The sequence below is a fragment of the Uranotaenia lowii genome, chromosome 1 (genome assembly GCF_029784155.1).
Source record: "Uranotaenia lowii strain MFRU-FL chromosome 1, ASM2978415v1, whole genome shotgun sequence".
In the NCBI taxonomy this organism is placed as follows: Eukaryota; Metazoa; Arthropoda; class Insecta; order Diptera; family Culicidae; genus Uranotaenia; species Uranotaenia lowii.
The window spans coordinates 167,291,893-167,317,122 of NC_073691.1; the positions used below are offsets into that span (position 1 = coordinate 167,291,893).

The window sequence follows — 25,230 nt, forward strand, 5'->3', positions numbered from 1 at the left end:
TTTTTGAAAGTTAAATGTTGATTTTAAAGGGTTTTCAATGGGAATTTGAGATAAAGAAAAAGTTACTGGAAGGTGGTCTGCATCGAGGTCCGCATGAGTAACTAATTGACAACAATGATCTCCTAAATCCGTTAGAACCAAATCAATTGTGGAGGGATTTCTAATCGAAGAGAAACAAGTATGCCCATTAGGATATTCAACAGTATAATAACCTGCAGAGCAGTCATTAAATAAAATATTCCCATTAGAATTCGATGAAATATTATTCCAAGATCGGTGTTTTGCAATAAAGTCACCAATAATAAAAAAAAAAATAGATTTATTTCTGGTGAGTTTTTGTAAATCTCCCTTGGAATTTTTTTTCTGTTCACCACTACATTGAAAAGGCAAATATGCGGCAATAATTAAAATTTTCCCCATAGACGTTTCTAATTCAATTCCAATTGTTTCTAAGACTTTTGTATTGAAATTTGAGACGATTATTGATGACAATAGCTACACCCCCACCTTGTCGATCAACTCGATCATTTCGTGAAATTTCGAAGAAAGCATTGCTTTTCAAGGCTTTGAAAAAGTTTAAGCGATGGCAGCAATATGAATGTTTTAAGTTTTTTGGATCCATGAGAGAATCGTAAAGTCATAATATTTTTGTTAGCATAATTAAAAGAAGTTTGAAAAGCTTCAAACATTGAATTTGCTTTCAACATAAGTTGCATCATTTCCATAAAATTTTGATGCTAAATTTTTAATTTTTCTCCGTAATCTCATCCAAATCAACAAAATTGTTAGGATCTGAAAATACAGGAGAAAACCCCGATTTAATACACTTAACAGTGGATTGGAGCCTTTCTAACAGAGTTTAAATTATATTTGGAAATATATAAAATAATATAGAATATACATGATAGATTCCTTCCCTCTGAATCATATAAGTATGATTTCAGATATTCAAACACGAAAAATTCCAATCTCAATATAAAAAAATGATGCCTGATACGTTTTTTTGGGGAAAAGCGAACTGGTATGTAAGGAGCTCATTTTATGTATGGAAAGAATGGTATTTAAACAGTAGAATTTCCAAGATTTATAACACGCTGAAATGGTGCCGTGGTAGCAACCAGAACTATCACGTTGCTGGTCACGGTTCGAATCTTACTGTTTTTTTATGCTTTTTTTTACTGAATAAGTAAAACCAACTACAATATTGATGGATAGCCGTGACGCGTGCCCTAGCATGATACCTTTTTTAGAGCTCAACCATGCATAGAGGAAAAATTCCCACAAAAGGAGGGGAAAGTAATATGACTATTAAATGATTAATCTCATTCTGGAAACTAAATCTGAAATCTTATTCTGATTCTAAAGTTTGAATTTTGAGTTACAACACTTAGTCTAATATTTGAATATAAGTTCCAATTTCAAATTCCAGGTTGATCTTTAATCCAAATTCTTAATCAGAATTCTAAATCTGAATTCTCAATCTGAATTCTGAATTTGAACTCTGGACTTGAATTCTAAATCTGTATTCTGAATCTGAATTCTGAATCTGAATTCTGAATCTGAATTCTGAATCTGAGTTCTGAATCTGAATTCTGAATCTGAATTCTGAATCTGAATTCTGAATCTGAATTCTGAATCTGAATTCTGAATCTGAATTCTGAATCTGAACTCTGAATCTGAATTCTGAATCTGAATTCTGAATCTGAATTCTGAATCTGAATTCTGAATCTAAATTCTGAATCTGAATTCTGAATCTGAATTCTGAATCTGAATTCTGAATCTGAATTCTGAATCTGAATTCTGAATCTGAATTCTGAATCTGAATTCTGAATCTGAATTCTGGATCTGAATTCTGAATCTGAATTCTGAATCTGAATTCTGAATTTGAATTCTGAATCTGAATTCTGAATCTGAATTCTGAATCTGAATTCTGAATCTGAATTCTGAATCTGAATTCTGAATCTGAATTCTGAATCTGAATTCTGAATCTGAATTCTGAATCTGAATTCTGAATCTGAATTCTGAATCTGAATTCTGAATCTGAATTCTGAATCTGAATTCTGAATTCTGAATCTGAATTCTGAATCTGAATTCTGAATCTGAATTCTGAATTCTGAATCTGAATTCTGAATCTGAATTCTGAATCTGAATTCTGAATCTGAATTCTGAATCTGAATTCTGAATCTGAATTCTTAATCTTGTAAATCTCATTTTGATTGTTTTGCATCACGCGGTTTTCAACATTGAAATTTCTTTCATCCAAAATTTTTTTTTATGATTTCGGATTTTACAACTTTTAATAGTATGGTTTTACCCCTAAAAGTATGCAGCAAACTTAATTTCAGAAAAATTGTGAATAAAAGTTTTCACAAAACAAAATCGTGTTTTCATGCGTAATGATTTTTAAGTCATCGCAAATTTATCAAAAACTGTGAAAATTGGTATTCTTGGAGAAACAATTCCAGAATTGAAAATTGATAAAGTGAGGAGAAATTTTACGGATGATGAAAAGAGCGAAAGAACATTTTTGCAAGGAAAATTTATTAACGTACACCATACTTTACCTCGCAACATCCAGCTTCATCAATTTTTAATTCTGATATTCTTTCTCCATGAATCTAAATTTTTCACCGATATGCCGAAAATAAATTTACAAAAATTCTGAATCTGAATTCTGAATCTGAATTCTGATTCTGAATTCTGAATCTGAAATCTGAATCTGAATTCTGAATCTGAATTCTGAATCTGAATTCTGAATTTGAATTCTGAATCTGAATTCTGAATCTGAATTCTGAATCTGAATTCTGAATCTGAATTCTGAATCTGAATTCTGAATCTGAATTCTGAATCTGAATTCTGAATCTGAATTCTGAATCTGAATTCTGAATCTGAATTCTGAATTCTGAATCTGAATTCTGAATCTGAATTCTGAATCTGAATTCTGAATCTGAATTCTGAATCTGAATTCTGAATCTGAATTCTGAATCTGAATTCTGAATCTGAATTCTGAATCTGAATTCTTAATCTGAATTCTGAATCTGAATTCTGAATCTAAATTCTGAATCTGAATATGAGTTCTGAATCTGAATTTTGAATTCTGAATTTTGAATCCTGAATTCTGATTCCTAAACCTGTATCCTGAATTTGAAAACTGAATCTGAATTCTGCATCTGAAATTGAATCTAAATTATGTATGAGTATGTAGAAATGAAAAAAAAAACATAAATTCATTCTTCAACACGGGTAAAAAAAAACGAGGGTCATAAGATCTTCATATAAATTCCCCCCCAACGCAGTTTCCTGTACGGCTCTGCATTTTGTTGACACCCGGCATGGCTTTAGACACTATAATTTCATAAATGAAATTATAATGTCTATAGGCATGGCGGACTCTGAAGGAAACGCCCATCCGCCATTTGCTGCATTGAAAAGCAAGAAGTGTAAGATATAAACACTGTTGCCGTATTTGCCCCAGCAGACTGAGAAACTGCCCAGACCACGGTGCGTCTTAGTAATGCCTTTTACCTATTTGAGTTTGAGCCGCTCTTTATCAAGCGTGCCGATGGTTTATTGGATAGCGCTTGAAACTTTGAATCTGAAGGGTTTTGGTTCAAGTCTCGAGTTAATAAATATTATTTTTTTATTTTGATTATCTCCAATTTATAAATGATTGCTGGTGCTGCTGCTTCGAGGCGCCACTAGCAACTTTTTTATATGCCATAATAAGTATGATATGTATGTATTTGGTAAAGAAAACGGTTTCAACTATTTTGTTTTTTTCCCGTTTTTGAAAGGGTTGTGTAGAAAAAAAAATGCATTCTTTTGAGACTAAAATCATTTTAATTGTGCAGCCCAGTTTCGCAAAAACGTTCTAGACATTTTTAAAATGGCACATACAAATCCACGGACATCAACAGAACTCGTCGAGCTGAGTCGATAGGTACCTATAAAGGTATGTCTAAGACCCATAATTAATGATCTCTCAAATCGACCGATAACCAAACCTTTCTGTTAGAAAGGCAAAAAAGGTATTTGAATTTCTGGGACTTTCCCAAACCTTCGCATGTACGTTGAGACTTGGTTTTTCCCATTAGTAATACCCGAAGTGGGCAACCCATTTTCAACCACCTCTGAGAACGTTAAACAACGAGTCTGTGGCGCTGAATCAGCACAGGTAACATTAAAGTCACTTCGAGTATTACCAAGATGTGATTCTAAAGTAGGCCGAGGCTGATCGCGAACAGGCAGATTGTTTGCCGGCCCGACGTGTGAAGATGAAAAAAAGAAGGAGGAGAAGAAAATTTTCTGACAATTTCGGGATTTTTCCTTGAAGCAATAATCTTTGCCATTACAAAACAGTCCATGGAATTGGAGGAATGATTACCTGCGCAATTTGCACACTTGAAAAACTCTGTTTGTAGTTATTCACCACCAAAAAGGCATTTAGATTTTGCATGATCGAATGAGCCGCAAAGCATGCATCTGGCATTCATTCTGCAATTTTGAGTGCCGTGACAAAAAGCTTGACAACGAAAACATTGTGTAATATTTTGAAGAAAATTGATAGAAGATTTTCGAAAAGGTTCAAATTTGACATAAGAAGAGCCTTTTCAAGAATTTGCAAATTATTAACCTGATCTTTTTAAAGTGGATCGAATAAAGCTCAGGAGCAAAACCAACACTACCGATATTATTCGTATTGGTTCTTTTCCTCATTTGAATTACTTGAATCGGAGAAAAACCTAACAAAGAATTTAATTCGGTTGTGATTTCATCCGGTGTCTGATCGCCAGTGAGACCACGAAGTACAACTTTAAATTGACGATCACTTTTAGTGTCGTATGTAAAAATTGTTTTTTTTTTATTATTAAAATAATTTAAAAGTTTTTGAAAATCATTGAAAGATCCGCCAATAAACGGGCAGATTCCCTTCGACCGATCTGAAAAGGAATCTTCACATCCTTGACGGAAGTAACGATTTTTTTTTCGAAAGGCATTGAAGTCAGGAATCGTGACCGTAATTGGTGGAACCTTTTCATTTTTAAGAGTATAGGAAGAAGATGATGTTTTATTACTCTTATCAGAATTAAATATTTTCCTTACCATCGATGTTATGAAGGACATCGAATGAATTGGAAATATCAACTTTTTGGGCCGATGGACCTGGATATGGTTCGGCAATCCGTTTTCTTCCGACTTAGACGCCGGCCGATGACTTCCCCATGCTGGAAAGAAAAGAGAAAATATTAATAAAAGGTAATGAAAATAATTAGGTACTGAAAAGTGCTGATTGAAAAACAGGTAAGAAAATAAAGTAAATAATGTAAAATGTTCCTGCAGGTACACGGCAACTATACGATGCTCCGGCGTACGTGTTGACGGCTCAACGGTACATATGGAAGTGAAGATAATATCCTTTAATGTGCGCCTTACGATTACGTTAATTTCATAAATCTTCTATAAGACTTTCTTTTTCCTTTTAAAACCTTTCAGAAATCACTATGTTGCTTGAAAGAACCATGCATTTTTCATGGAATACAGGTAATGGGATTGACATCCATCATTTGTCATACACCCTAGGGAACGGTTCTGTTCCTATCTATAAATTCCGGTTCGCTCCAACTGGATTTCCCACCAGCAAGTGTCGGACCTCATTTTAGCAGAAACTAGTTTAGATGGAGAGTTTTTTTTTTGTTGCTCCCCCAGGCAGCAAACAGCTGAGCGAAAAGGTAATTGAACTGTTTGTTCCTAAATGACCAAACAACCGGTCCATTTTCCAAGATCAATCACGGTCTAGGTATCATGACGTGGTGGGCAAACTGGCTAGCTTCCCCTTTCTGGAAATGCGCTGGATCTCATGTTCGTGAGCGCAGCAGCACACGTGCAGAAATAAAACGATTAGACAAGCCCATAAGGGTATGTAGTTGGAAAAACTTGCAAACCTGAAGCAGCCGGTTTGCCCGCACGATCGTTGGGAGGTCATTTTTGATCTGCTTCCTTCCCTTCGAGATATGTGCTGCGGTTAATTGTTGTGGCTTGATGTAACCAGGGAGGAGGAGCAAATAATTACGTAAGATGAGCCGGAGCTGCCAAGAGCTTCATTTTTTCTTATGTTTCATGATTTTTTTTTTCGCTAAAGAGACTTCTTCGTCAGGTGCTAGAAGATCTTCTCTAGGTAGGTATCTGAGGGCCCCCAAAAGAGTCTTGGGAGGTGTGGTACCCTCAGCATAAGTAATATACGAAGACGACCGGACGGACGGTCGGCTTCAAGCGCATTATGGAGTTAATTAGCACGCGAAATCGACTCACGAGAAAACCATGTAGAGTTTTAGCAACTAATCCAACTAGCTTTATTGATGTATACAAACATAAACCCTAACTAAGTGAAGAGAGCCAACCGTTCATGTGAAGTGGTGCCAACATGCGATGAAGACCGATCATTTTTCTTGAAGCTTCGGCTTCTGACTCTGAAGAGCTGAAGATAGATTTGTGTTTCTAAACCTCAGCCATCGCCAATGTTGGCCATATGGCGAAACATATCTTCTTCTAGTCAGTTGAACATATGTTCGTTATCTTCTAAAGTCGCTGATTTTAATCAACTTCTTTCTTTCGTTAGTTGGGCGCATCCATTGAGCCAATGATGTAGCCACATACATACAGTTTATAAACCGGCTGATACACGCGGAGAATTCATCTTGTCGGCGCACAACAATTGAAGATGACACAGTTAATGGGAAATATGATAATGAACAGGGCTCATAACTGAGTCACCGTGTTATAGCAACCATTTAGTTGATCTCAGTTGGGCTGCATACCGCTGCAGCATAAAAATGATTCAAACTACCGAAATTCGCTACTAACAAATTATGTAAAAGTCATGGTTAGCATGAAACTAAATGTGATCCTTATCTGTAAAATTTGATTGGTCTTACTTAACTCTTTTATGCAGATCGATAACAGGATATTAAAATCCCAGCAAATGTAGGTAAATAACAGCTTTATTATACGTTTCGTATACATTATGGAATGATCGTATAAAACTCGAAAAAACAGCATTTACCCATCAAAGTGGAGGCAATATACATATTTTTAACTTCTGTCTAGAGCGATAAGAACTAAGTATATCTACAAATTGAACGATATTTAACACCTAATTCGTACATCCTAAAAGTAAGCAAGAGAGCGCAAGTTTTGCTCTCAATTCATACAGACCGTTGCCAGCGACAATATTTGCTGCTTTGCTCGTTGGACAATTCTTTCAAACGAACCATTTGATTTTTAGAAATCTGGTTGCCCTGCTACTCGCAGAGAGAATAATTAGATTGTTTTCTCATTTGAATCCCGCGCGGGAGATCGAATTTACAAACATGGCGGACTTTTAATCTTATCCTATTTGAACCGACTTTAAGTAACCATTTACGACTTAATCTATCACTTCTTATGCGATTTTCTGTTCGCTGGGAAGTCTGCTAGTGGTTGAATGATTTGTTAAAAAAAAAACAAAACTCTCGTATGCCTTCCGCCTTTTTATCCACAAACTACCAATTCATATCATACGAGTGCTTCTGAAACATGGAAATCAATTCGCAATAACCTTTTGTTCGTGGTGATTCGTTTTGATGTTAAGCAAGATTTCCATCCGTTCCGCAAAAGCGGGACATGTCCCGCTTTTTTAGAAAATGTTCCGCCGTCCCACTTTTTACTCGAAATGTCCCGCTTTTTTCAACAAAGTTTCAAAATGAAAAAGTAAGTTTTCCTGATTAAACTTGATTTGATTGCTGTATCGACCAAACTTCACAAAAAAAAAAACAAATAGGATGCCTGCTTTCCTTTGATCACTGATTTCTATAAAAATAATATCCTTGAATTTGTCACATCTAAGCATTTCGTAGGAGAGCTTAAAATATTTTTCGTCTTCATTAAATTTTGTATGGAATATTAATTCTTCAAGAATGCATCTCATCTCATATTAACACATGTAATTAAATGTAATAAAAAAGAGTTTCATTTGTCGAATGAATGGCAGATATCAACCCATCAAATTTTGTAGGCCAAGATATTGCGGTTGAAGTTGTATGCAAAACTGAATATAATTTGAAAATATTTCATTTGTTATAATATTTTTCAAGTTTTTGTTTTTGACGTAGAATACGTCTTACGGCAACACTAATTGTAATTCGCGAACGGATCTCGCGTCACGAAAAATGCTTTTTTAACATTTAAACATGTCAGAGTTCCGGATGTGTGTTACCGAAATTGCTTGCGCGTCCAGCCAAGAACAAGAATCCAAACGCTCTCACAGAGATAAGGAACCTGGTGCTCGCAGCCAACATGACAAGACGTTGTAGAAACGCAACGAGTCGTCTCTTCGTTTGACGTTTTTTTTTTCAGGATTTTAACTATGGCCATTAAAGTGAGCGGTAATCGATATACCTACTTTTTCCTAGCATTAAGCACATGAGAGGCATTCTTCGTTAGAATTGTTGGTGTGTCTACTTCCTACACTGCTGGGTAAAAGTTTGGAATCACCCCTTCAAAAATATGATTTTTTTTGCGGCCATATCTTAGCCAACTTATGACACATTGCATATATTTTCTTCGTATTTATTTAACAAGAGTATGTATTTAGCCCAGCAGATCCGCAATAACCCGTAAGATGGCAAAGTGATTATCAAAAAAAAAATTCCAGGTATTTTAGGTCAGATATTTTTGTAAAGTTTTCCGGAACATAATCAAGCTTTAGTTGAATTTTTCATGAAGCATGACTAGACAAAATATAACTAAATATCAAACAAATAAGCTTAACAGATTAGCGATACGCTGTTTGATAACAGAGATACAGATGAAATATAATAACAAATTTTGGAGACCGATCTCAAACTGTAGGCAGATATCTACACCATACTGCGGGGTGACCCCAAACTTTTGATAGATAACTTAGGTAACTGTTAGGAAATTTTATGTAGGCACATGTCAATTTATTGCTCAAAATTTAACAAATGTTTTTTTTCCATAAGGTCTTTTCATGTTTTGGAAGAGGTGACCCTAAAATTTCTAAATCAATTAGGCGACAACGGTTTTCGTAACTGGGTAAACGAAATGGATCTAACCAGTTCAAGTGTCGCAGGGCATACCGTATAAAGCGCCGCTGAATAGCCTCTATTCGTTCAGCTCCGTTCTGGTAAAATGGGCACCAAACTGCAGATGCATATTCGAGAGTTGAGGGAACTTTGCTGCAATACAGGCTTTTCAGGCAGTACACATCTTTAAACTCCTTTGTTACGTGAAATAAGAAACCAAGACTTCTAGATGCTTTATCAACGATGTAATTCGCATGAGTCTTAAACTCCAGCCGACGGTCTAAGATAACGCCCAAACCGTTGATGTTGTTCGTTTCCGAGAGTGTACTCTGCGCGAAGAGGGTTCCGCTTGAGAGAAAATGAAATGACCGCACATTTGCTGTGGTTCAGAAGCAAGCAGTTGGTGTCACACCAGTGAGCGAAGGTGTTGAACTGCCTTTGCAAGAGATCGATATCGTCTTGGCCATTGATGGTGTGGAAAAGTTTGATGTCGTCGGCATACGCAAGTTTTGGTCCGTCCAAGAGAGTGAGTACATCGTTAAAATGAATGACAAAAATTATCGGTCCCAAGTGGCTTCCCTGGGGCACACCTGAACAAGCGGAGAACTGTCTTGAAAAGTAATTTCCAGTTTGCACTGATAACTTTCGTCCTGTTCAATAGTTCCGAAACCAGTCCAGGAGGGATCCACAGAATCCTAAGCGATTGCAATATCGTGATTTACTTTGTGGAAAGCAGCAGACAGATCCGTATAGATGGCGTCAGTTTGGGACTTCATGGCAAAGCTATCTTTCACGAATGATGTGAAAGTCAGCAAATTTGTTGTCGTGGATCGTTTTGGCAAGAATCCGTGTTGATCGTTGGAAAAGTATTGCTTCGAGGACGAGAAAATCAGATCCAGAACAACCAATTCGAACAGTTTGGCTATCGAACAGAGAGCTGAAATTCCACGATAGTTGTCTATATCTTTCTTATCTCCCTTTTTGTGAACAGGAAACATGTAAGCTTCTTTCCAGAGCGAGGGAAAGATTGCGAAGTCCAGCGAAGCTCGAAAAATATGTCTAATGGGAGTCAGCAAATGTTGCATGAAATGTTTCAAGAAGATAGCTGGTATCCCGTCCGGTCCGATCCGGTGAAAGGTTAACATGGACGAACCCCCTTGCCGGCCCCTTACACTGAATTTTGTACCTGAAATCGATTGCTCGTCCCTCAAACCTCTCGTGTACCAATTTTCATCTAAATCCGTTGTATAATAACGACAATATCGCATTAACAGTGAATAGTTAATATGGACGACCCCTTTGGCCGACCCCTGGTTTTAATTTTGATAAGTGACATCAATTGTTTGTCCCTGTAGTATCGTCGTCACATTAACTTTCTGATACTTTTCGTTGGTATTAATTGGTTCTACTTGAAAAAGTATTATATGAAAGTGTGCGAAGGTTTTAGAAGAATCTAGGCAGTCGAGGAGTTTCCTGAATAGTCTTTGGTCGATATTACATTTTGGCGACGAGGAGAAAGAAAAAATTCAAGGAGATACAAATTTGGACTTCAAAACAAATCAAAAAATTCTTAAAAAGAAGATCCCAATGGTCTGAAGGAATCGATAACCGATACGTGCCTCACAAAAAAATATTGGCCAGTTTTCAACGGTCTTATTGCGCTGAACAATGATGAACCTCGGGTGAGTAAGGATTAGGAAATAAAATAGCATTCGATTAATGAACCGGATCCTTGGTGGAATAGTTTCGCAGCGCTTTGATGATAGTATTCCAACGAATGAGGTATTTGAAGTACCTATTTAAATTTTGGTGTAGAAATTACACCAGTAAACGTTTGATGGCACTATGTCGTTATTATTACGGTCTGAGATCCTGTATTTCTGAAGATCTCATGGTTTCGCACAAGTGTGCTAAGTGAGGTGGGTTAAATGCGAATTGTAATAGTCTGGTATCAGGAGTAGAAATGGACCAGGCACTTAAATGTGCAGTTTGAAGGCTGGTTCCATTCTGCCTCGGGCAGGTAAAACGAAAAATGTTGCCTTGATAGTATCGAAGTAGAAATGGATCAGGCGCTTAAATGCGACATTAGAAGTCTGATGCCATTCTGCCGAAAAGCAGGTGAAAAACTAGATGGTTCAGAAGTAGAAATGGATCAGGTGCTTAAATGCGACATTAGAAGTCTGATTCCATTCTGCCGAAAAGCAGGTGAAACCTATTTTATAAATTGTTATGTAGTTGTTTGTTCATTGTTAGTTTTGAACTTCTAGCAAACTTCAAGAGACCACATAGTTGAAATGAAACTAGGAAATAAGACAGTCGCAAGAATTATGAAATGGATCAGTAGCCTCAATGCTGTGAAAAAAATCTTATTCCTAATTGCTAAGAGTGGAAATAAAAAAAACATGCAGAATATTTGGAAATGGAGTTGTTTAGGTACGAAAAATAAAATGTATGTTTTCGATTGTGAATTAAATCATGGTATGCTTAAATGCAGATTTGAAAATAAAAACCTTGAAATAATAGTAAGTTTCTCAATGAATTGTACGGAAAACGTCGGAAAGTAAATTTGAGATCAGCTCAATTAAAAACAACGTATGTATGGTATGACGGCTTTATTTACTTAAAAAAAAGGGAAATAGTGGTGAAGATATGTTCAAAAAAAGGTTTCATAAATCTCATCAAAGTCAAAAAGATAAATTGAGCTATTATTAAAATTATTTTCAAGTACAAGAAATTGTTTTAGGCGAAGAAATGGTAGATCGCAAGCAAGATGGAATTAAAAACAAACAAAAAAAAAAGAAAGAAAGTAAATGTAGTATCGTCGTCACATTAACTTTCTGATACTTTTCCTTGGTATTAATTGGTTCTACTTGAAAAAGTATTATATGAAAGTGTGCGAAGGTTTTAGAAGAATCTAGGCAGTCGAGGAGTTTCCTGAATAGTCTTTGGTCGATATTACAGTCCCGAATAACTCCTTGCAAGCATAGCAAGCATAGCATAGCAAAGGGTTACTACACACATCTTGCAATGGCTGATACACATGGTACAACTTATAATGAAAACCAGCAGAAGATGCCAAAATGAGAATTTGGATTCAATTCTCATTTCTAATGTTGATTTTGAAGATTAGTGTGGTACCATAATGCACACCGCGACAAGTCAATGTAATCATGGTAGGAAAAATCTGAAACAGTAAAATAACTCTTTAGGTGCAGAGAACTCATACGACTCATAAAGCTGTTTCAGGTAGGAACGTGAAGGGTGCATTTGAGGAAATCCTACATGGCAAATAGGATTGATGAATGATATAATGAATGAAACATGAAAAATTCTCTCCAAAGTTCCTCGTCAACAGTGTTGAATCTTCTAACATTTTCCAATCGAAGCAATCCAATTCCCTCCCCCCCCTTAGCTCAGGGGACAAAGTATTCATAAGGCAATTTGTATAAGCTTGTTGTCAACTTAGTTTGGCTGTTTGAGTTTTTTCACAACAATCCCACAGGGTAAGATACTTTTCTATCACTTTCACTAAGACAACATTATCTTTCTATCTCAAATCCCAGAACCATAAAATTTACCACTTTTTGTAACAGAAGGATCCGGCAATCCGAGCGCTAATTTACAGATAAACTTAACATTGAAATCTTGGGATTCAACGAGACCAAATTTATACATCACTAATATTTTTTTTTTTTTTTTAAACAATCACTTCAGGCCCATTGAATGAAAAACGATATCCAAATACCGACACGAATAACAACACCGCAATCAAGCAAGGTTCTTTCGACTCCATGAGGCAAATAATCCTCTCCGAAAGACCATGTCGATTGATACAAATAAATTTCAATTTATCTAGATTCACTGGATTAAAAAAACGAAAACTATTGGAATTATTAGAAGAGCGAAAAAAACGCGTGCGGTGACAATTATTCATCGCCTACTCAGTCTTTATACAGATTTTTTTATTTTCTAGTAAAATTATTTAAAATTCGCTTTAAGCCAAATTTTAACCATTTGAATCCACTTAAAACTATTTTTACTAGGATGGTTCTCCTTCTTCTTCTAACACCAACATGGCCAACGTGTCTTGTTTGTCCCGAATAACTCCTATATGCACATTTTCATCCCAATCCAATCTATAAAAACGTCAATATCGCTAAGATATTGAAAAGTTAATACGGACGACCCCTTTCGCCGGCCCTTTACACTGAATTTGATACCTGAAATCGATTGCCCGTCATTCAAAACTATCGTGTACCAATTTTCATCTGAATACGATGTATAATAACGCCGATATCGCAAAAACAGCGACCATTTAATATGGACGACCCCTTTGGCTGACCCCTTGCACAAAATTTGATACCTGAAATCAATTGCTCGTCTTTCAATACACTCATGTGCAAATTTTCAACCTAATACGACGAAAAGTAACGTAGGGCAGGTTATGTAACTAAAAAAAACATGTTTTATGCAAAAGAATTTGTGATATCTTAAATTTCTGCAATATTTCAACTTTGGCGTATGTTAACTATCAGTTTCTACCTTTTTTTATGGCCTGTGAAACTGAAGAATTGCTCAAAAATAGTCTCATTAAGCCCACCGGGTTTTGGAAATCGACTAATTTGACTATTTTGATAAGATAACCTTTTGCTCATAAACTGCCTCCATCTATAGAAATCTGCTCACAAATATATAGGAATATTTAATAATATTATTTTTTTTTTCTTTAGGCGCACACAGTCAGCCTCTACTCTAAGTTTAAAACATGTCTCAGCAACCAAAATCAAAGTTCCAGTTGTCTAGTGTGGATTACGTTTCAGAATAGTTATTGTCTCCCTTTTTTTACCTTCCATCAGTTATACCAATAACCCTTGTTTTTAATGTGGCATTTTCTCGCACTTCAAAGCGGTTTTAAATTCAAATTGTATTTCATAACATTTAGCACCCCCAAAAACATTAAATTTGTTGAGTGCTCAATTTTCAATGAAATTGAGAAAAAAAAACTAAAATTTTTGTTCCGAGTTTCATGATATTCAAATGTCGAAAAATTACACAAAAACGTTTTAGAAAAAAATTGAATTTTGAATTTGAATTAATTTACTACATGACTAAATAAGTTTAACCTCTGATTTGGTTTATTAAAATGTTGATTTAACAACCATTCTCTCGAAGAACTGTACGCAAGACATGGATTCAAGCTAAGTTGAAAGTGCTGCTTTGGATAAACTTAGGACCAAACTCGTTAAAAAAGTATCGGAAAGGAGATTTCGTTGTTTCTGCTTACCTCTAAAGTCCAAATTGTTTCAAATTTTATCTAGCCCATCGAACGAGGCGTGAAAATTGACTTCAATCGCGGAAATGGATCAAAACCAGGTCACAATTAGAAATAACAATCCGCACGGCACAATGGGCAACCATTTGGATAACAAATAATGACAATGCAAAAACTTGAACCATACATTTGATTCCGACACCACTCTCTAACAACCGGCACTAAGATTCTATTTTATGCTTTCTTTTTTTCCAGATTCCTCCGGAACAACGAAGGCTTAAAGACTTGAGGGCATTAAACGAATGTATGTGAACCCATCACGAAGGAAACGCAATCATCGACCATAATCATACACCTTGCGCCACAGATTTTAAGTGTGACCAAGACCGTGAGCCTAAACTTTCAGCTGTTAGCTGAGCTTTGTTTTGTTTTTGGTGGGCAAATGGAGCCGTTGAAAATCGTTGATGACAACCACCACGTGACTCACGGAGAACATCGCGGCGGAAAACAAACAGCGAATGTTTCCCATCATCCGGTGAACGCGGCTTAATTGAAACTTTTGTTCAGATCGTTACACTTTTGAGGTGCAGCCGTGTTTTGTTTCCGTTGTGTTTTTCGAGAGCAAAGCTTGGAGAAAAATAGACCCCTGGAGTGCTAAGGTGCTTAAAGTTGGCCGGGCGTTCTTAAGTTGGTGCGTTTTCGTAGGTAACGTTTGGAGAAATGGTGGGAACCTGATAGTTTTCGGGTCAATGGTGTTGATACCCCTCGGGGTGAATGGGTCATGAAGACAATGGCCAATGTTGTTGGGTGACTGATGTCATTATGCAATCTTCTTCGCTAAAGTTACCGAGTGATCTACTTCGCGTATCCACTCTCGGATGAACTCACGCGACAACGCCCGGAGAAAAGAACTGTCAACTAGCTTGTCCGCGATGCTGTTTGAGGGCAATTGGTGGCCACTACTGAAGAAGCAACCTTCACCTTAATTCATTGGCACCAGTTGGTGCAGTCGAGTGATCATCCGGCATTTAACACGAGCTGACCTACACGCGATCTCTGCCATCTTCTGCGCTAATTACCCCCTGCGTGCGTGATCAGTCTTCCATTTTCTCTGGGCGTTCAGCTCGGTTGGGCACCATCCGGTGTCATCTACACCGGAAGTCCGTACCTGCGAACTATGGCCGACAGTCGCGAGCGGATCCGAGGGCCGTCGCGTGATGGCCGCGAAGGCTTCACCAGTCCGCGGCAGGTGCTGCGGAGGCTGATGCTTCTGTCCGAGGGGCGCCAGTATCGTGAGGCGGCTACCGTAGTCGGGCGGCTTGGGCCTTCGGTGCTGCGCTCGGTTGTTGCCGAACTACCGATGGATATCCTGATCGAGGCGCTACCGCACAGCACCTATCTGCTGGAGTCGTTCTATAATCGGTGAGTAATGATTTATTATTTTTAATTTTCTTCAAACAGTGTGGTGTGTGCCTGGCCTGCTGAGTGCTTTCATCATATTATTTATAACTATAGACACTATAATTTCATATAGTCTGGCAAAGAGAATGACGGGAGCCAATCGAACTGTCATTCGCGCGGAGCAAATCGAGCATTCTATGATAATGTTCAAGCTCTTCATAACTCTTTCCAGTTGCAAAATAAAAAATAGTTTATAAGATTCGTAAACTACATGCTATTTTTGTCAGTTCAACTGCAAATGGCTTTTGAAAAATATAGTATATTCTATAGGTGTAAAACTAGTGGAAATTATGCTAAAAAACTTTAGTTAATGTTTCCAAAAAGCCAAAAAAAGGTTTGTGAATCACAATACTTTAACCATGATTTTCCAATATTTAGAAAGTTTGCTCGATTGGCTAAAAATTTTGACACTTCTAGCACATTTTGAAAACTTTCCCATGCAAAATCATTTTCAAGATCTGCGGCCATCAAGTTTTTTTACAACACGTGTTCTATTTTCGCATGCTGTGATGCAAAAATAGCAATATTTCTATCACATACGGCTGAAATAGAAACAGTAATGTGAAAAATACAACGTCCAGAAATCTTGAAAACATGTTTACATGGTAAAATTTTCAAAATGTGCTACAAGTGTCAAAATGTTTACCACTTTTTCCCAACACCAGTGAACATGCTCTTAAAAGGTGATACGGTCAAAATGTGGTCAAGGGAGAACGCGTGTAAATCGGTGAAATCGTTTATTTAAAAAATCAAATTAAATTTCTTTTTCAAGTTTAATTAGTATAAAATTCAGGAAAAATATTCAGTTAGGCTTCCGCTTTTCCAAATCCGAATTGCCGGGCCTTACGCTTAACCCCTGCCATCAGATTTTATACAGCCACCTCGTCCACCTTCTTCGCCGCAGAAAGCCAGTTTGCCTTGAACTGCTGCTCGTCCTTAGCAGTTTTTTTGGTCTTTTTTAGGTTCCGCTTGACAATAGCCCAGTATTTCTCAATTGGGCGGAGCTCTGGCGTGTTTGGAGGGTTCTTCCCTTGGGAACCTGCACGTTGTTGGCGGCGTACCACTCCATGGCCTTTTTACCGTAATGGCAAGATGCCAAATCCGGCCAAAACCGTGTTTCTTCAGGAAAGGCAGCAGACGTTTATTCAAACACTCTTTCACGTAAATTTCTTGGTTGACAGTCCCGGAAGCTATGAAAATGCTGCTTTTCAAGCCACAGGTACAGGTGGCTTGCCAAACCAGATATTTCTTCGCGAACTTTGACAGTTTCATGTGCTTGAAAATATCTGCTACCTTTCCCCTTCCTTTTGCCGTATAAAACTCCTGTCCCGGAAGCTGCTTGTAGTCGGCTTTGACGTAGGTTTCGTCGTCCATTACCACGCAGTCAAACTTCGTCAGCATCGTCGTGTACAGCCTCCGGGATCGCGCTTTGATTGTCGTATTTTGTTTATCATCGCGATTTGAAGTCACTACCTTCTTGTAAGGCGATAGTCTGGCTCGTTTTTTGGCTCAATGCACGGTTGTAGACGATACACTCAGCTTATTTGCGGCATCTCGGAGAGAGAGGTTAGGGTTTCGCTTGAAACTACCGGCAACTCTATTTGTCGTCTCAACGACTTCCGATTTTCGATTTCCTCCCGATCCAGACTTGCTGGCTGTCGACAAACGTTCCCCAAACACTTTAATTACATTTGTAACGGTTGATTTGGCAACTTTTAGCGATTTTGTCAGCTCGAATTTTCACGATTCACGAGCAAAATTTTGATACGCTGCTCTTTTTCCTTGGGCGGCATTTTGACAACTGAAGAGTGAATTCCAAAATCAAAAAAGAAGCAACATTCTACACACACATACACACACCTTCAAAATGAGGGGTGTTCAGGTTTTTTAAATGCAAAATTGAAAGAAATACGTCAAGTTGATATTGACCAAATTTTGACCGTATTACCCTTTAGGAGACGACAACACTCCAAGGGTAAAGCCCTACAGTAAAAGTGCGGCAGACTGAAATTCTCACCGATTTGGCAGCACTGAAAAAGCTTCTGTAATCTTTCAACACTGCCAATAACGTAAACATTTGCATGACTTCTTGTTGATGTGCAGCCGTGTCGCAGATTGTGAATTTGATTTTCGTTTTGTGAATATTATTTAATTTGTTCTCCGTTGTGTCAATTGATAAAATAAAAATGAAGTGCTTCTTTCCGTTTTGCTCTAACGAATTTTCTCTGCATTCTTGATTAATTTCAATGAAAACATCGAAAGTCACAGTCACACAGATTACAATACTTTCCACGAATTTGAATTGGTAGAAATGGTTATGCTCGATTGGAACGACTTTTGACAGTTCGATTGGAACTCCGCGGTGACAGTCTGCCGCACTTTTATTTAGGGCTTTCTCGCTAACTTTCAGCTACTCAGTTCAGAGTGACGGTTACTCAGTTGTCGCCAAAACCGCACTTACTCAGTTCTGACTAAACGGCCTTTACTCAGAACTGACTAACTGCCCTTTTCGCGACTTCTGAGTCGGGGTAACTCAGAATGCGTGAATGATTTCGGAACCGTTTTTGACCGGAGTTTTTATGCTAGAAAAGTAAAAACCTGTATAAATGTTGACAAAATGATGGATTTGTTTATTCAATGAATAACAAGTCGAAAAATTGCACATAAATCTTTATTAAAAAAAATATCCTTGATGTTGAACTATTTTATTTTTCTTTTTGTCCCTCGCCGGGTTATACGCCTCCTACGGGACTTTATTCTGCGTTACCGGATTGGAAATTTCTCTTTTTGACAAACGCAACCACTGCATGCCTGTTTTTTAATGAGATGATGTTTTAGTTCGTTCCTGGACTTTTCCGCCGGTAAATTTGCTACGCATTCGACGAATGTTTTATTAAGCACCTCGGATTCGACAAAAAATCATCGCGATTCCCTGTAAAATGATCAAAATGACGTTATTATAATTAGATTACCGTTAAAAATTTACATTTACCATATAAATTTCTCAATTATTTGTTGTCGAAAACAAACAAAGTCGACTGCCTCGCAAAAACTGATCCAAATTTACTCAGTTGTCACCTTCAAGGACTCAAATTTGCTGAGTGTCATTTTTCGAGTCGTTTGAGTAGTCGTCACTCGGAAAAACTGAGTCGTTTTAGATCAAGCGACGGACGCGCCATACAAACGGCGATGTCTGAGTAAAATGGAGTCGGGCTCTGAGTATTTCAAAATTAGCGAGTTATCCAAGGGCCTCCTACGGGACTTTATTCTGCGTTACCGGATTGGAAATTTCTCTTTTTGACAAACGCAACCACTGCATGCCTGTTTTTTAATGAGATGATGTTTTAGTTCGTTCCTGGACTTTTCCGCCGGTAAATTTGCTACGCATTCGACGAATGTTTTATTAAGCACCTCGGATTCGACAAAAAATCATCGCGATTCCCTGTAAAATGATCAAAATGACGTTATTATAATTAGATTACCGTTAAAAATTTACATTTACCATATAAATTTCTCAATTATTTGTTGTCGAAAACAAACAAAGTCGACTGCCTCGCAAAAACTGATCCAAATTTACTCAGTTGTCACCTTCAAGGACTCAAATTTGCTGAGTGTCATTTTTCGAGTCGTTTGAGTAGTCGTCACTCGGAAAAACTGAGTCGTTTTAGATCAAGCGACGGACGCGCCATACAAACGGCGATGTCTGAGTAAAATGGAGTCGGGCTCTGAGTATTTCAAAATTAGCGAGTTATCCAAGGGCACCAATGTCTTCCGGGCCCAACCTGTATACATATCTCAGGTGGCGATTGAAATCCCGTACTAAGTGTTAGTGAAAGTTTTTTTTGTTCCGGGTCCAGGTGTGAAAAACAGGAGAAAAAAAAAACAAAAAATGCGCTCAAATGTCAAATTGATCCGATAAAATCACCAACCAGTGAGCAGGATGATCATTCTTAAAACTTTTTTTAAGTCTTTGAGAGAGTTTTGCATTGGATAAGATCACAAGTTTCACCAAACTGAACACGCCTCATCTATAAAACAATAGGTTTGTTGATTTTGTTTGGTTCCGGCACGAATTTTTATCATAAATGGTTACAAAATGTTTCAAAAAGTGCTGATTTTTCTGTCGAACAGTAAAAAAAAATGCTGCAGCGAATTTTTATTTGCCTGACCTAGTTTCGGGCTTATGGGATTCGCCGTCAAAACAAGTTTGTCGAAGTTCGACGTTTAGAGTTCAAAATCATAAGACAACAGCAAAAAAATGATTTTGAAAGTTTACTCACAAAGTGTGGCCCATAATTCCTCACAAGACATGGTTTGCGATATGACAGTCTTTGTAAACAAAACGGAGACAGTCAAATGTAAACAAAACGGAGTTATCAGCGAGGTATAAAATTACAGTCGGAGACCTAAATTTTTACTGTACAAAGTTATCTGACAGTTATTTGGTTTTCGAGAAATTCCCTGCCCACTTAAAAAAAGAAAAGAAAATTATTGGCGATTTGCAGCTAAAAACGACACTCAGAGGGCACTGCGATCAAAATGATGATGTTAGAAGCTCTAATGTCAGGACGCATATTATTTTTTCAAAACAAAGTTCAAATTTTCAAAGTTTCGGTCTCAAATATATTTAATATAGGATTTGACAACACAATAAGGTAAGAAAAAGTGAATTACGTTGATCTGTTAAAAATTAAACCTTAATCTTATTTTAGTTTCTAAAAAGTTTGGGTGCCAGGAAGTCTTCCTGTGGTAATCGTGCTTCAGTGAAGGATTCTGGAAGCAAGGTTATTTAAAGGGACCAACTTTTTGAATGAACAAACCCAAATAAAATGTTTTAGTTCGAAGCATTTCAGAGGCGCTGATTACATCACTGGTATTCTTGAACAATGATAAAATTCCTAAAAAACTATTTTGTTATTTCTGGAACGTTCACTTGTAGATATCCACCGAGTTTATAAAAAGACATTTTTTTGGACAAAAAAAAGCTTTCAAAGCATTCGGATTGCAAGTAATTGCGTGTGTGAACGAACAACTTATTTTAAACTCTAACGGCAACTGGCTATATGAAAAGTAATCTAAATGTGAAAAAAAGAATTGGATAGTAACTACCTTAGGATTAATTCGAATCATTATTATGCGTGTAATTCCAACAAAGGTACACTGATTTCTTCAATTATATCTATCCGTAGCGTCGACTTCTTCAAACCCCTTCGTCAAAACGCTCATTAGACTTCGAAGAAAATAGCCTGGTGGAACAGAAAAACCAAAAATTCAATCTTGGAGATGAAAATTGTTGATTTATCCACATCATATAATTTTATGTTGAACGTTTTAAAACAAAGGAGATTTTCTGAGGAAGTTATTTAAATTTTGAATCCAAACTCTAAAAATAAACTAAAAATCCAAAGGGGACATGCGTATTGGAAATTAGTTATGCAAGTTCAAATAAATTCCAAATAAGGTGACAAATTCAAACAAATCAAAAATGAAAACTGTAAAAGTAACCTAAATATGACAATTTTTATCTAGTTTTTGGAGGAAGAGCGATCAGAGTTCTTTTTTTCATTTTGAATCATTATTCGCATGATATTTTTGGATCTTGAACCTTAAAAATCTCTGAATGAATCAATGATCCGTTTAATCGTCATGTCACTTAGTCGTTTTTTGACGATTTAAATGGCCAATTTCTAGTCTTCTCTTCTTAATGAAGATTCTTCAGCGTTTTATGTAGAGATGTACCGAATAGTGGTATTCGGCGAACGGCCGAATACCGAATACTGACCTTTCCAACTATTCGGCCAAACGAATATTCGGTCGAATATTCGTTTGAGTTTTCAATAGAAATACTTCCATTTCTACTTCTATTTGTAATAGAAATCTTCTATATTTGTCATCTGAATGCTCCTAATGTTTTTGAGTCGAATATTCCCCACCAGATGAACAAGATCTTTTTTAAGAAGAGGTCTCTTTGATTTTCATAATGTAACCATTAGGTAAAAGGACATCATATGACTTGTCGCTTCTAGGACGTTTATCACAAAAGTGATTGGGTTCCAGTGAAATCTGGGACAAAACTTTCCAAAATAGGTGCCAAGCTATTTGAACTTACTTTTTTTTTACGTCGAATCAGATGAATTTTGCTAGATGTCATCATTTAGCTAAAAAAAATGTGGCCATTACGGTCAGATTTAACGTTTCTAGAATTCTTTATCTTGTTTATGGGCAAACCTGTATATATTAAGAAAATTTGGAATAAACGATAATCAAAGCATAAAACTATCTACTATGAAAAATACACGGATAAATCAAAAATGTTTTACTAAAATCATAAGTTTTTAATGTTTTTGAAGTTTTTTCAACATTTCTTTTGGATATTTTATAAATTATCCAACATCAGTTAAAAAATTTGACAAATCTTATCTTGTTTACATATAAAAAATTAAATATTCGGCCTATTCGGCCTATTCGGCCGAATACTTAGCTCAACTATTCGGTGAGCCGAATATTCGGCTTAACGGTTTTTTGGCGGTATTCGGCGCCGAATATTCGGCCAACCGAATATTCGGTACATCTCTAGTTTTATGCTATCCACTCAAGTGCTGAATGTAACGTTCTTTTAAATGTTGTCCGATTTCACGCTGGTTTTTGATAGAAAAGGGATCAAATTGTGAAAAAAAATTTTTCTTCTGAAATAGATTCTTCATGATTCGAACTCAAATTCTAGATGGATTATTATTAGAAAAATCCCGGAAACCTTTATTTACAAATGCAAGAAGCATTAAAACTACTAAATTGAAGATTTTCTAAAAAGATTCAGTCATTTTCATTATCTGAAATTTTGCAGTTTTTTTTTTCAGAAATCTCCATTTTAGAAGCCATTTGTATTCACAGTCGTGTTAAAGAACAGCTACCGTCACCCTTTTGTGAGTTCTATTTGTGAAATCCAGTTGGCGTTGCAAGTCAAACAGCTTTGCTGCAAATCGCCAATAGATTTGATAAAATCTGATGGAGATTTCGAACTTTGAACGCGGCTTTCTCGAATCAGTGATGTTGGCGAATTTGCCGTATTCAAAATTTGTAATCAAATTGTTTTTAATATTACAATGCCAAGATTCCAAGATGATAATAATAAGTAGAGATGTACCGAAAAGTGATATTTGGTCAATATTCATTTGCTTAAGTATCTATTCGGATCGGAAATTTTTAAATATCCTTCTATTTCTTCCATCTGAATGCCATCCATAATTCTGTGTCGATTAGGTTGGAAGAAATATAAAATTCTTCTTTTTTCCCGATTTTTCCGAAAATCCAGAAGGCGAAATAAATAAAGTTTTAGATATTTTGTTGCAACTTGATAAATGCTTCGAAAATTCAAACAGTTCAAATAGCGAAAATCAAACTGTAGAAGATGGAAATTGTTTCACCTTCTGTTGTCGAGATTTTTATGAAATTTTAGATACAAAATAAATTGAATTTTTATAGTTCAATGGAGACTGTATGAAAGTTTGGTGCATGCATGCTTTTGCTCAGTTTGTTCTAATTTATTGAAATTTATTTCTAATAATACAACAATATGCAGCCAAATTTTTGTTGAACACTACACGATTTTTGACGGTTATTGAATAGTGTATTGATAATTATCGGATCAGTCTATATGAGAAAAAATTAACGAACGTTAGGAGAAATCAACGAACTTTCGGTAAAATACAACGAACATTTGGTAAAGTTTGTTTGAAAATTATTATGTATTAGTCCTATTTTGGTAATTTCTTACTTATTCTAAGAAATAACCGTCAGAAAAAAAATGAAACCTTACAGGTAAATAAAACCAAAATACATAAGAGATTTTAATTATCAAATGAGTGTTATTATGCAAATTGTACATAATGTGTGACATAATAGTTTGACATAATAGTTTCATTTAACAATTTGCTAAGGGACACCGGCAATCTGGCGATATGACTGAAATACCATATAACTTTCCGAACAATCTGTAAAAAGTTTGTCTATGCGGCGTTTGAATCACCGGATGATCGGAAATTTTTACCGAGTGTTCAGTAACTTTTATCAAATTATCAGTAGTTTATGCAGATTGACTGAGTATTTTCAATTCAAATTAGTTTCGATGAATGATTTGGTTGGAGGAACGAAACACACCATCCTAGATCCGCGCAATGCGCATTAGACTGGCCCATAACAAGAAAAATCCTCATATTCCACGCGGCACCCTCTAGGTTGGTGCATTTAAGTAAAAAAATGACTTTCTGAAGGTTTCAGGTCATTTGGCAGAAACACGAGCTGGCGCAAAGAACTTGAAATTTGTATGGAGATTTTCGGCAAAATGTAAGGAAAATCGACATACTTTCACTCTTTGTGTTCTAAAATATGTTTCCAGTATGCTAGAAAGCTCAGAATTTCAGAAATTGTAGTTCAAACAATGACAAACAAGTTTGTAGTAGATTGTGATGCGATACGAGTTGACTGTGATGAGTTATTTACAATTGAATGTGGGAATTTTTTCGCATTTCTTTGATATATCGTGAACAATGTATGGGCTAATAATCGCACTAACTTGATTGCATCGTCACACAATAAGAATAACAAATAGTTTGTGTCCTCGGAAAAGTTGCCTAAAAAGCAGTTTGCAAAGATATTTGTTATAAAATAAGCTTCAAATTTGCCGAGGACACAAAATTTCTCTCTATTATTCTCATTGTGTGACAATGCTAACAAGTTAGTACTAATAATTCACCTATACATCGTTCACAACATATCGATGAAAGCGAAAAAATCGCACATTCAAATGCAAATAACTCATCACAGTCAACTCGTATCGCGTCACAATCTATTACAAACTTGTTCGTCATTGTTTGAACTACAATTCCTGAAATTCTGAGCTTTCTAGCATACTGGAAACATATTTTAGAACACCAAGAGTGAAAGTATGTCGATTTTTCATACATTTTGCCGAAAATCTCCATACAAATTTCAAGTCCATTGCGCCAGCTCCTGCTTCTGCCAAATGACCTGAAACTTTCAGAAAGTCATTTTTTCACCTAAATGCACCAATCTAGGGGGAGCCGCGTTGAAAAAAATGTTGTAAAAATCATCCCATACAAATTTGGGCCAGTCTAATGCGCATGCTATACACAATAAACCAATTTTAGTTGGCAAAAATTTCTTTTCTAATCCCCTTAGCTTGTTTACTAGTCCATCAACTGAACAGTACCGAATCCTATCCTCTTTGTTTCGCAAATATTTCACCTCTGACAGGTGAAAGCCGGTGGATATCACTTGCTTACATTCCGGCTTCTCTTGTGCAGACAAACAAACGGCCGCCAGTTGAGCTCGGCGCGGAATCGTTTACGATATTTACCCCGCTGCCAAACGATATCTAGTTTATACACTCTGGCCGAT

At 36.5% G+C, this 25,230-nt stretch overlaps 1 protein-coding gene across 1 annotated transcript in view; it reads left to right on the forward strand.

Moving 5' to 3' along the window:
* Positions 1–25,230, forward strand: part of LOC129745527 (uncharacterized) — a 111,499-nt gene that overhangs the window by 51,815 nt on the left and 34,454 nt on the right. The window contains exon 2 of the mRNA XM_055738679.1: positions 14,608–15,774. Within this exon, the coding sequence (XP_055594654.1) occupies positions 15,530–15,774 (245 nt within the window). The 5' untranslated portion in view covers positions 14,608–15,529. The remainder of the gene's footprint in view (positions 1–14,607; positions 15,775–25,230) is intronic.